Genomic DNA, 12,707 nt, shown 5'->3' with positions numbered 1-12,707 from the left:
AACTTCCCTCTTAGAACTGCTTTTGCTGCATCCCATAGGTGTTGGATCATCGTGTTTTCATTGTAATTTGTCTCTAGGTATTTTTTTATTTCCTCTTTGATTTCTTCACTGATCTCTTGGTGAAGAGATTTAGTAATGTATTGTTTAGACTCCATGTGTTTGTGTTTTTTACATTTTCTTTCCCTGTAATTGATTTCTAATCTTATAGCATTGTGGTCGGAAAAGATGCTTGTATGTCCCATAAATATCAATTAAATCTATCTGGTCTATTGTGTCATTGAAAGCTTGTGTTTCCTTATTAATTTTCTGGCTGGATGATCTGTCCACTGGTGTGAGGTGTTAAAGTCTCCCACTATTATTGTGTTACTGTCAATTTCCTCTTTTATAGCTGTTAGCGGTTGCCTTATGTATTGAGGTGCTCCTGTGTTGGGTGCACGTATATTTATAATTGTTACATCTTCTTCTTGGATTGATCCCTTGATCATTATGTAGTGTCCTTCCTTGTCTCTTGTAACATTCTTTATTTTAAAGTCTATTTTATCTGATATGAGTATTGCTACTTTCACGTTTAGGGTAATTATCGATATGTATGTTCCTATTACCATTTTCTTAATTGTTATGGGTTTGTTTTTGTAGGTTCTTTTCTTCTCTTGTATTTCCCACTTAGAGAAATTCCTTTAGCATTTGTTGTATAGCTGGTTTGGTGGTGCTGAATTCTCTTAGCTTTTGCTTGTCTGTAAAGCTTTTGATTTCTCTGTCGAATCTGAATGAGATCTTTGCCAGGTAGAGTAATCTTGGTTGTAGATTCTTCCCTTTCATTGCTTTAAATATATCATGCCACTCCCTTCTGGCTTGTAGAGTTTCTGCTGAGAAATCAGCTGCTAACCTTATGGGAATTCCCTTGTATGTTATTTGTTGTTTTTCCCTTGCTGTGCTCAATAATTTCTTTGTCTTTAATTTTTTCCAATTTGATTACTGTGTGTCTCGGCTTGTTTCTCCTTGGGCTTATCCTTATGGGACTCTCTGTGCTTCCTGGACATGGGTGGCTATTTCCTTTCCCATGTTAGGGAAGTTTTGAACTATAATCTCTTCGAATATTTTCTTGGGTCCTTTCTCTCTCTCTCCTCCTTCTGGGACCCCTGTAATGCGAATGTTGTTACATTTAATGTTGTCCCAGAGATCTCTTAGGCTGTCTTCATTTCTTTTCATTCTTTTTTCTTTATTCTGTTCGTGGCAGTGATTTCCACCATTCTGTCTTCCAGGTCACTTATCCGTTCTTCTGCCTCAGTTATTCTGCTATTGATTCCTTCTAGTGTAGTTTTCATTTCAGTTACTATATTGTTCATCTCTGTTTGTTTGCTCTTTAATTCTTCTAGGTCTGTTAAACATTTCTTGCATCTTCTCGATCCTTGCCTCCATTCTTTTTCCAAGGTCCTGGATCATCTTCACTATCATTATTCTGAATTCTTTTTCTGGAAACCACTTCATTTAGTTGTTTTTCTGGGGTTTTATCTTGTTCCTTCATCTGGTACAGAGTCCTCTGTCTTTTCATTTTGTCTAGCTTCTGTGATTGTGGTTTTCATTCATCAGGCTGCAGGATTGTAGTTCTTCTTGCTTCTGCTATCTGCCTTCTGGTGGATGAGGCTATCTAAGAGGCTTGTACAAGTTTCCTGATGGAAGGGACTGGTGGTGGGTAGAGCTGGGTGTTGCTTTGGTGGGCAGAGCTCAGTAAAACTTTATTCCGCTTGTCTGCTGATGGGTGGGGCTGGGTTCCCTCCCTGCTGGTTGTTTGGCCTGGGGCGACCCAACACTGGAGCCTACCAGGGCTCTTTGGTGGGGCTAATGGAGGACTCTGGGAGGGCTCACGCCAAGGTGTACCTCCCAGAACTTCTGCTGCCAGTGTCCTTGTCCCTTGGTGAGCCAAAGCCACCGCCTGCCTCTGCAGGAGAACCTCCAACACTTGCAGGTAGGTCTGGTTCAGTCTCCCCTGGGGTCACTGCTCCTTCCCCTGGGTCCCGATACGCACACTACTTTGTGTGTGCCCTCCAAGAGTGAAGTCTCTGAGACTTCCCTGGTGGCGCAGCAGTTAAGAATCCACCTGCCAATGCAGGGGACACGGGTTCGAGCCCTGGTCTGGGAAGATCCCACATGCTGCGGAGCAACCAAGCCCGTGCACCACAACTACTGAGCCTGCACTCTAGATCCCACGAGCCACAACTGCTGAGCCTGCGTGCCACAACTACTGAAGCCCGCGCCTAGAGTCCATGCTCTACAACAAGAGAAGCCACCACAATGAGAAGCCTGCGCACTGCAACGAAGAGTAGCCCCCGCTCGCCACAACTAGAGAAAGCATGCCTGCAGCAACAAAGACCCAATGCAGCCAGAAATAAATAACTAGATAAATTTATAAAAACAGAAAAAAGAGCGAAGTCTCTGTTTCCCCCAGTCCTGTCAGAGTCCTGCAGTCAAATCCCGCTAGCCTTCAGAGTGATTCTCTAGGAATTCCTCCTCCCATCGCCGGACCCCCAGGTTGGGAAGCCTGACGTGGGGTTCAGAACCTTCACTCCAGTGGGCGGACTTCTGTGGTATAATTGTTCTCCAGTCTGTGAGTCACCCACCCAGCAGTTATGGGATTTGATTTTACTGTGATTGCACCGCTCCTACCGTCTCATTGCAGCTTCTCCTTTGTCTTTGGATGTGGGGTATCTTTTTTGGTGAGTTCCAGTGTCTTCCTGGCGATGACTGTCAGGAAGCAGGGTGACTTCTGACGGGGGAATTCGAGATGCTTCCTGCAGAAAGTGACAAGTAGGCTGAGCGCTGGAGGATGGGGGGCTTTCACTCCAACTGTAGCCTGGGATGGGCATAGGGTGTCAGGAAGAGGGAAAGACCAGAAAAGTCAAATTTATTCCATCGCAAATGAAAATAGCATGCTTTTCTTGATTTTTTTTTTTTTTTTTTGAGAAAATGATACCAAATGTATTGACTTCCAGGCATGGCCTGTGCAACCGTGATTGGAGGAGGTGAGTCTCTTTGGGAAGAAACTCAAGCCCCCATCTGACCCTGACCCTGGGCCCCCGGGACCACCTGGCCTTGACCAATCCCAAGATTGCCTTGAGCCCCAGGACATGGGTCGGTAAGGGTGCTGTGGGCAGGGGACAGAGTTGGAACACTCGAGGTGACAAGAACCTTGCCAAGAAGGAACTGAAGCAAAGCCATTCAAAGCACCCAGGTCCAATCTCAGCTTCTCCCAAGTGCAAACTGTGTGATCCAGGCAGGTTGTTAAATCTGTCTGAACCCATGATTCCTCCCCAGAAAGCAGGGACAGGGGTACCTCCAGAGGGTTGTAGGGTGTGTGTAAGCTGAGCTGTAGGGATTCCTCAGACTGCTTTACAAACCCTTTAGCTTATCCTGTGAGCCCAGACGTTTCCAGCTGTGCCCCTGGCCAGCATCCTCTAACACGGTGGCCAGAATCCAAGAAAATGAAAACATTTCTGTCACACCAGCCACAGTCTCAAGTGCTCATTGGCTACATGCGGCCAGCATGTTGGACAGTGCAGATACGGAACGCTTCCTGGTTGCAGAAAGTTCTATGACTGCACTCTCTGGAGATGTAGGGGACCCCTGGGGGGACGCCCACAGGCAGCTGCAGGGCAGAGGGCAGAAGCCACCACTCCAGCACCTCTTCAGAAGAGCATCTCTGTCCTTATTCTGTGGGTCCTGTGATTGGGGGAAAGACACTATTTTCCCTGCGAAAAGGGGGCGCTTGAAGACCACTGCTCCTTTAATTTTATTTCACACAAGGACGGTAGAGGCACAGGGAGGACAGGTGAGCCTTCCAGGACCACAGCAAAACAGAGGAATGCACAGGCCTGGGGTCCAGCTTCTTGGGGGGGGAGGGCCGTCCACTTCTGTCCACTTCTACAGCCTTCCTTTGCCTCAGGCCCTGTGGCTCTCATGAGAGCAAAGTGGACCCCTCACCTCATCCCCCCAGGAAGGTATCAGGGAGCTCTGGGGAGTCTGTCCCCTGGGGCCAACCCTAAAGCTCCTCTCCCCATACAGCCCTGGCCGTGGGGTCTGTGCCCGTGGTGCTGGGCGCCATGGGCTTCACCGGGGCAGGAATTGCAGCCTCCTCCTTAGCGGCCAAGATGATGTCAGCGGCCGCCGTGGCCAATGGGGGCGGAGTTGCCGCCGGCAGCCTCGTGGCCACTCTCCAGTCCGTGGGTAAGTGTCCGGGCGGGAGGAAGTGGGGAGGGTGTGACACACCAGCACAGGATTCAGGCCAGAGGCTAAGCCGGAGGGAGGGCCTGTCTGCTTCCTCCAGCTTCGTGGGCATCAGTGTCCCTGGTCCTTTGTGTCTCCCTCACTGTCCCCTCTTCTGGTTGGGGGTGGGTTTGGGGGCACTGGGGCCGTGCAGCGCAGCAGTTACGCGTTCCCCATCAGCCCTACAAAACCTGCGTAGGGCCCTCCTCTCGCTGGGCCCAGCCTCGTGCTGGGGAGGGAGAGGCAGAGACCCTCTGCCATTTCTCAGAGGGTCTGTCGTGTCGCTGGTGGAGTCACCACCAGAGTGTGTGTCTCCTCTTTGGGCAGCCATGGGCAGCAGCCCCTCCCCAAAACAGACCTCCTGGGGTTTCAGGAAGTAGAGGAGGGAACAGGACTGGGATGTCTGGGTCTTGGGCCTCCTGTGGGTCCTGGGTTCTCTGACCTCCACAGTCTTGCCGGGAGCTGCCGGGGCTGCCTGTCCCCTTGTGCTCTAACCCCCTCCTCTCTCCCAGGGGCAGCCGGACTTTCCATGTCATCCAACGTCATCCTGGGCTCGGCTGGGTCAGCTCTTGGGGCCTGGCTGTGGGGTAGTAAAAAGAAAGCCCCTTCCTCTCCTCCACCAGGATCCAGTACTGAAGCAGAGAGGGACTCCCGTGCTGGAGATGACCCTCCAGGGCCTCAGGATGTCAGTCCCCCAAATGACAAGTTCTCTGCCTCCTAAAATTCTTCAAAGAAGCATAGGAAATAAAGACGAGATGCTGTGACCTTCACGAATGTCTGCACTGCATTCTTGTTTACCAGGCAGGGCACAGCGCATCTGCAGAGCCGTGGCTTCGGGGGTGTTGGTAGCAGGAAGCCTGTAAGAATGGGCACTGATGTCTGCGACAGGAAGCCAGGTCTGTTGCAGTCCTGCCACCCAGCTGTGATCCTGGGAAGGTCACGTCTCCCCTTTGAGCCTCAGTTTGCTGCTCTTTGGATGGGATCGTGGATCACATGTCTTCAAAGATGTCAGCCAGAGGCAGCATTATAGGATGGCTTGGCCTTGGGGTCAGTTTGAGCCATTGACCCTCAGTTATGAAACACTTTATCCTCAGGGATTATTAACCCCTCCCCTCCCCACCCAAGACTCTGGGTCTGACTGTATCATGAGTCTAGGAACTCAGCAACACTGTCTGCCTGGCCTGGTGGCCTTTGGAGCTCTTCAGGTAGGTAGAGAATTTGCATTTCTCTAGAGAGCTCTGTCCCGGTTGGTGTAGAGCTCAGGGTCCTTAGGCTCCAAGGGAGACTGGCCAGAACCTGCAAGGACAGACAGGCCTCCCTCCCCTGGTGGGGCTCCCAAGAGGCTTGTCAATACAGAACACTCATCTGTCTCCTAAGGCCCACTGGCTGCCTGGCCCTGGATCAGGTGGCAGGCATTCTATGTGTGTTGACCTGGCCTCTGCCACCTGCCTGCCTGCCCGCCCATGCAGATAACCCATACCCAGCTTCTGGCAGCCCTGCTTCCACTTTAGACCTGAGTCTCAGATCTCATCCTATTGGCTCCAGGACCCCGGCCCAGGTCCCCACTCTGGCCTTCACCCCTGTCTTCCTTCACTGCCCCTCCTCCACCAGGCTCTCTCCCTCAGATGCTGCCTCATCTCGCTCATACAGCTCCCAGCTAGCCTCAAGGGCTCCCAGAACACAGACAGGCTCAAGACCCACAGGTCAGTTCCACATCTTCAGAAAGTCTGCCCCTTTGGGTAAGACAGGCAGGGGTGGGCAGGGGCTGCTCCTTCCCGACGGCCCTACCCTCGGGGGGTGGGGGGGCTCAGCGAGTGGAGGGGAGACCCGTGTGGATCCACTGGAAGAATTGTCTCATGTTTTTCATCTGGGTGGCTGCAGTCAGAGAAGCTGGGTCTTGGGAGGGAAGTGACTTAAGCCCCCACTTGGGCTCTGGGACTCCGGAAGCCATGAGCCTAGTCCGTGCCCGGGTGACCCTCAAGCCGTGAGCCTGGGGAGGGGTGAAATGGGCAGGGGAAGAGACAAGCATTAGGAGGAACCAAATCAGAGCCATTCCAAGCCCACGCTTTGGAAGCAGCTGGACCTGGGTCGAGTCCCGCTTTGCCAAGCCAAGCTTTGTGATCTTGGATGAATCTCTTACCCTCTCTGTGCCAGTATTTCCTCATCGTAAAATGGGGATAGTAATCTTATCCTTCTCGTTGAGTTAGTGAGGAGAGTGCATGAGAACAGGAACGCAGAACAACCTGACCGTGGTATAGGCCTTAAAAACGTAATTCGTTCTGATTTCCTAGTTCTGGCACATTTTAAATTACTCCGTGGAGTTTTAAGGGGGTTCTAGAAATCTGTGTTTCAGGAGGAGGGAAGCAGCCCACCTTGGGAAGTAACATCTCCCTCCAGCCCCCTCCCCACCTTCCCCTCACACAGGTCCTTCTGTAACCCCAGTACCATATCTTGGACCCTTCCCAGGCCTGCATCTTCCACAAGCTCAGAGCAGCCTCTCTACCCCTTGGAGCCCCTTGAGATTTTTAAGGGCAGTGGGTGTGACCCCAGTTCTGGTGTCCTCATCTCCCCATCAAAGCTCCACTGTTTCAGCAGTTTTGATGCCGGTCAATTTCTGTGCCATAGAATTTACCAGCGCTGTCCTCTTAGCCTCTAACCTGGCTTCCGAGATACTGTCTGCAGGGAGCCTGGTCAAAGTGGGCGGGGCAGCCTCTGGAGGTGTCTTGGTAGGACTTCCTTGGCTGAGTGTTCCTGGCAGGGACTGGTGGGAGGTGGCGTGGGGGCTAGGGAGGGCACAGGGTCCTGCCCAAGGCCCCATGGGAGGGGACAATAGCATCACCTTCAGTCTCTCCCTCCCGTCCTTCCCCTTGGGTGTCCGCCCTGGCTTTCTCTCTGAGAGGGGTCAGAAGGAGGCAGGTCCCTGGGCACAGGGGATCTGGGCCCCCTGCCCTCTCCCGCCTAGAGAGTGGGCACCCTAAGGGACCCTGCGGCTGAGGCCCACTCTCTGGCTCTCACTTCCCCAGGATTCACCACCAGAATTCTCCTCCTTTACGTTTTTACCTAAGCGTCCAACCAGCCTTTCGTAAGTTGTCCTGATGGATCTCAGATCCAGAGCGTTGATTTGAACACAATTCTTCAATTCAGGCCCATTTTCTTCAATTAGTTCTTGAAAGCCCCCTTTCTGGCTTTATTTATTTATTCTCGCTGTTTATCTTCCCCTTTTGCCTGCAATTCCCCCCTCTCATATTAGAAAGTCAGCCTTTCTAACTTGTTGAACGTGTATCTGTTTTTCGTGTATATTTTTGTAAAATGGGTGTCGCTTTTTGTTTGGATGTGTTTTAATTTACATACAGAAGAGTGTATCGTAGATCTCATTTTATTTCTTTTATTCCACACTGAGAACTATGTTTGTTTGTTTGTTTGTTTGTTTGCGGTACGCGGGCCTCTCACCGTTGCGGCCTCTCCCGTTGCGGAGCACAGGCTCCGGACGCGCAGGCTCAGCGGCCGTGGCTCACGGGCCCAGCCGCTCCGCGGCACGTGGGATCTTCCCGGACCGGGGCGCGAACCCGTGTCCCCTGCATCGGCAGGCGGACTCTCAACCGCTGCGCCACCAGGGAAGCCCGAGAACTATGTTTCTGAGATCCCTCAGGGTCAACAGGTGAGCTTCTAATCCTTGCTTTCAATCGCTGCAAAGTGCTCCAGTGTGCATCCGCCACCACTCAACTTTCTGCGCCTAGGGTGGGCCCCCGGGGTCCTCCCACCTCTGCCAACAGAAACTGTACAGGATGGAATTGGCTGGGGGTGTGTGGGTGGTGACACAGCCTCCAACCACTGCCCAACCTCTGACCTCTGACTCCTGTGCATCACCCTCTGTTCTTAGGGCTCACCCTGTCATCCAACGCTGCCCTGGCTGGGGCCACATCTACCCTGGGATCCTTGCTGGGGACAGTGAATGGCTCCTACCCGCTAGGATGCCCTGCTGCGGCCCTGACCGCTTTCCCACTAGGAGATAACTGGCCCTGGGTGATAGATACCCCTCCTGGACACATACCCAGCACATGGGAGTGTGACAAGAAAGTTAAGACCTGGGCCACAACTGGCAGTCTTCCTCATGGTCAGAAATATGAGGACTCCTCAGCTTATGAGAAACAATTCATAAGATGAAAAGAATCAGAACAGCTGAATTTGATCAAACGCTGTGATATCCTAGTCACTAAGCTTAGCACTTGACATTTATCAATTCATTGAATTCTCATAACAACCCCAGAGAAAGATGCTATTGCCCCTTATTTACAAATGAAGGGAGCGTTGTCCAAGGGCGCTGGGCTGGGAGGTGAGGTGGGGTGGGTAGCTGCTCCGGAGCCTGGGACAGGAAGTAGAACAGAAATGCAGGCGCCGGGGCCTGGGAGGAAGGCTCAGGGCAGGGCGGGTTCTGAACAGCCCAGAAGGGCTATGCTCCTCCACCCGGAGATGTCCACTGGGGGAGCCCTGCAGGCAGGCCATCAGACAGACAGCACCCTTTCCCCTGGGCCGTCTGTGTGTTGGGGCCCAGGTGTGCCAAGCTGCTGGCCAGCCTGGCATCATCTCTCCTCCCAAACAATAATGCTGGGCCTCAAATACCCTTTAACTGGGCTCTTGATTCTTGAGTGTCCGGTTCCATACCCCAACCAGGTGGCCCACTGGTCACTTAGGGTTTAGCTTTCATACCCCTTAATCTCTTTACTTCCTTCACTGCCACCCCAAAGCTCTCTTCTTGGGGAGCTGGCTGAGCTCGCTCCTGCACCCCTTGCTAGTTTTAGAACTCCTGGTTCCCACTGGGCCCAAAGATTGCAGTCCTGGCTGCTATGGCTGCTGCAGACCAAGACCTCTGCCAGGGAGTTCCAGGGACTCTCAGTGTTGGGGAGCCAGGCAGCTATGGTCCAGTGTTGTGAGTGGCTCCAGCCACAGGGGATCAAGGATGGTTCTGATTGGGAGGGGCAGGGGCAGCTTTCCAGAGGAAGGGGCAACGGGTAGGGCCTTGGAGAATCAGGAACATTCAATGCGTTCCAGCACTGTTCTCAAGCAGCCTTCAAGCCTTCAGCAGTGCTTGCCCTGATTTCAGCCGGGTCCTGCAAAATGAAACACACCTCTCCACAAGGATTTACTGCTGTCGGAAGAGGTTTCTCTGGACGAAAGGAGAAGGTTATATGACGCCCCCCCAAGACACACACTCATAAAACACCAACCCTATTTAAGATGAACTGACATTCCGGCTCAGAGGGCGTGACACTCACTTCCTTCGCCTTTTCCTGCCTCAGTCAAACCACCATGCCCTCAATTACTTTGCCAAGAGTCCCGCATTCACTGTGAAGGGGGCTGCAGCTGCACACCTTCCTTCCCAAATCTGTAAGGTTTTGTTTGTTTTTGTTTCGGCCAAACCTGGCTTGGAAGGCAGAGAGAAAAAAGAACTTCTGTGCTTCCCACGAACAACCCCCAACCAACCAGTCCACAGACATTAAAAAGACACGCAAGAAAACCCGTCTGATGGTTGGATTTTTCTGGAACAAGGCCCTCAAACCCCATCTCCAGGTTACTCTAGGCCAACGCATGCAGGTCCACTCAGGACAGGTCACCTGCCTCCCCAGCAGCCCTTGCCAAGCTCAGGGCTGTGGCTCACCTTCTCAGGAAGAAGCAGGCAGGGGTCCTCCCTTCCTGTGTCTCCCAGCCTGGGGCGGCCCCCCCATAGGTGGGCTGTGGGCTCAGGGAGTGGAGGGGCAGCCAGTGTGGATCCACTCACAGAATGTTCTTTCGGTTTCCAGTCAAGGCTGCTGCAGCTGTGGCGGGAGGAGGTAAGTCTCTGCCGCAGAAACCTGCTCCTCGTCCATCCCCAGGCCCTGGGACTTGGGGAGCCGCTGGCCTTGCACCTGCCCCAGGCTTCCTGTACATTGTAGGGGAGGAGGCGCTGGAGTGAGAAAAATGGCGAGCTTCCGTGCTCGCACAGAGGCAGCCCCAGCAGGGGCCCAGCCTCCTTGCCGAGCCTCCACGGCGTGACTTCGGATGTGGCTTTGAACTCCTCTGGGTTCAGCTTTCCTCGTGAAAAACAGGCCAAGGCTGCCCATTCAGGGTTACGTGAGGGTTACGTAGGATGAGACATGCGCACAGTCTGGACCCAGGAGGTGTGTTAAGCGGAAGCCCTGGGCTCAGCGACTCTGGCTTCCAATTGCTCTGCGGTGATGCCGTGGAGACCCGGAGTTGGGATCCAAGCAGGGCTCAGAACGCGCTCCTTGCTTTATGCTGGGCCCTGGGTAAGATTTGCTTGTATTAAAGATTTCCTCAGCGAAGACAAGAAGCTTGCAAACCTCCGCCCCGCCCCCAACTTAGTTCCAGGATTTTACTAAGGCAGAAACTGAGGCCTTTCCCGAGGAAGGGCCTGCTGCGGATCAGAGGCCTGACCCCGGTGGCCCCGCGGCCCACCCCTCCGCTTTCCCCACCAGCTGTGCTGTCCTCGACTCCTGACTGCGGGCCGTGCCTGGAATCTCTCCCAAGCTCAGGCTTTACCCCTTCTCCAGGCTCCCTGAAGTCCCCCAAGCTTGATGTGCTCTGCGTGTGTGATTGGGGGGCGTGTCCGTCTCCCCCTCAACCCAGCTCCTCTCCCCCTACAGCCCTGGCCGTGGGGGCTGTGCCCGTGGTGCTGGGCGCCGTGGGCTTCACCGGGGCAGGAATCGCAGCCTCCTCCTTAGCGGCCAAGATGATGTCAGCGGCCGCCGTGGCCAATGGGGGCGGAGTTGCCGCCGGCAGCCTCGTGGCCACTCTTCAGTCCGGGGGTAAGTGTCCCCGATGGGGCTTGCTGTGGAGGGTGAGGGAGGACAAGAGCCTCAGAGCATCCAGCCCTGACCTTAGCCCTGGTGAGCCCCAGTCTGCCTGTGCCTTTGTCTCACCCTCCGTGGTCACTCTCTCTCTGGGTCTCTGAAGCAGGTGCGTTGCCGGGGGAAGGTGCTCTGGCCTAGGGTGTGCTCGGCTCAGGCTGACTCTGCCCAAGGCGGACTTGCTGAGTTAGCTGGGGCGTCTCTGTCCCACCTGGGGTTCAGCCTTCTTTCCCAGAGAGTGAGGCAGCTCCCAGCTCTCGGTTTCACCACCGGAGTTCATGCCTTTGGGTACCTGCTTGCAGCAGCCTTTCCCAAACAGAGATCCTTGGGGGCTGGGGAAACAGAGAAGGGTTCTGGGTGGGATCTCTGGGCCTGAGGCCCTCCTGACAGGCCCTGGAGTCTCAGACCCTATGGTTCTGCTCCACAAGCTGCCCCAGCCTGCCCGTCCCATTCTACTCACCCTCTGCTTCTCCGCCAGGATCAGGGGGACTCTCCCTGTCATCCAAACTCCTCCTGGGATCTGCTGGGTTTGCCCTTGTGTCCCTCGTGGTGGGCTTGTGACAGCTCCCTATCACTCCCTTTGCAGAGAAGAGGACCAGGTAGTGCCCTGCTCGCCAGCCTGATGCAGTAAGGGACCAAACGCTGCACCCCCAGAGGAAAATAAGAAATAAAAATGAGTTGTTGCAACCCCTCTGGATCCCTTCCTTCTTGTTTGCCTGAAGTCGGGGTGGGGGAAGGCTCACTTCTCTTAGATCGACATGGTGTCGGGGTGCCCGGAGATGGACTGGGTCAAACGGTGAAGCCTGGAACCTGCCCTTGCCCAGCTTCTGACTCTGTGTGTGACCCCGGGTGGGTCACCTCCGCTCTGGGCCTGCATTCGGCCCTCTCTATATGGGGAGTTGGTCTGAAAGACCTCAAAGGTCCCAGCCAGGGTGGGTGTTTTGGCTCAGTTCCTGTGCAGAGTCAGGAATGGAAGGGGACGGAGCATCCTGTTTGGAGCCTCATTTGCACGCAGCCCACTCCCGCCCTCTGCAGATGTGATGGCTATTTCCTACGTGGCCTGGCTGAGGCTCAGGAAGCAGCGGCCCCAGGATGTCACTGCTTCCTCCCAAAGTCAAAGGCCAGTGCCCTGGCCTTCCCCCCGCAAAAGCTAGAAAGAAAATCTAGTTTGTCAAGGGCTCTGATCTTTCTGCTTCAGGGCCATGGTCCCTAAATATCCTTCTCCCCCCAGTACAAGGTCTTGTAGAAACTTCTCATCACCAGGATGGGATCTATCCCAGAACATCAGAAAATTCGCTTACATGTTGATTCACTCATCCTTTCCACAAACTCTTGGAGCGTGTGCTGTGGGTCAGGCACTGGGCTGTGTGCTAGGGAACTTGGCCTTTCCTAGGTAGCACTCTTGGTCCGCTGGGTGGGTGGACCAACAGGCAGACAGCCATTGATGTTGCCCTCTGATGACAGCAGAGGCCAGCCCAGGGCTTTGGGGGCGCCCAGAGGGAAGGCACATAACAGCAGAGTCTTAGTCCGTTCAGGCTGCTAAAACAAAAATACCATAAAATGGGTGGCTTACAAACAACAGAAATTTATTCCTCACGGTAT

General features: G+C 53.8%; 2 protein-coding genes across 3 annotated transcripts in view; both read left to right on the top strand.

Moving 5' to 3' along the window:
- The window catches only part of LOC102979476 (interferon alpha-inducible protein 27-like protein 2), a 14,306-nt gene extending 9,257 nt beyond the window's left edge, over positions 1 to 5,049 (top strand). Inside the window, exons 6-8 of the mRNA XM_028487281.2 lie at positions 2,991 to 3,020; positions 4,060 to 4,221; positions 4,773 to 5,049. Coding sequence (XP_028343082.1) covers positions 2,991 to 3,020; positions 4,060 to 4,221; positions 4,773 to 4,981 — 401 coding nt within the window. The 3' untranslated portion in view covers positions 4,982 to 5,049. The remainder of the gene's footprint in view (positions 1 to 2,990; positions 3,021 to 4,059; positions 4,222 to 4,772) is intronic.
- A 4,976-nt stretch (positions 5,050 to 10,025) lies between these two features.
- On the top strand, positions 10,026 to 11,884 carry LOC102981833 (interferon alpha-inducible protein 27-like protein 2). Of its 2 annotated transcripts, XM_028487283.1 has the most exons (3): positions 10,026 to 10,088; positions 10,902 to 11,063; positions 11,584 to 11,884. In XM_028487283.1, exons 1-3 carry the CDS (start codon positions 10,040 to 10,042, stop codon positions 11,664 to 11,666), a joined length of 294 nt encoding a protein of 97 aa, XP_028343084.1. In that variant the 5' UTR covers positions 10,026 to 10,039; the 3' UTR covers positions 11,667 to 11,884. The 2 variants fall into 2 exon arrangements, with proteins under 2 accessions (XP_028343084.1, XP_054939605.1); XM_055083630.1 differs by having other exon boundaries at positions 10,902 to 11,671.
- The last annotated feature ends 823 nt before the right edge of the window (positions 11,885 to 12,707 follow it).

The sequence above is a fragment of the Physeter macrocephalus genome, unplaced genomic scaffold, assembly GCF_002837175.3.
Source record: "Physeter macrocephalus isolate SW-GA unplaced genomic scaffold, ASM283717v5 random_1272, whole genome shotgun sequence".
Classification (NCBI taxonomy): domain Eukaryota; kingdom Metazoa; phylum Chordata; class Mammalia; order Artiodactyla; family Physeteridae; genus Physeter; species Physeter macrocephalus.
Note: the sequence above shows the minus strand (reverse complement) of the source record. Positions and strands in the feature narration are given on the sequence as shown.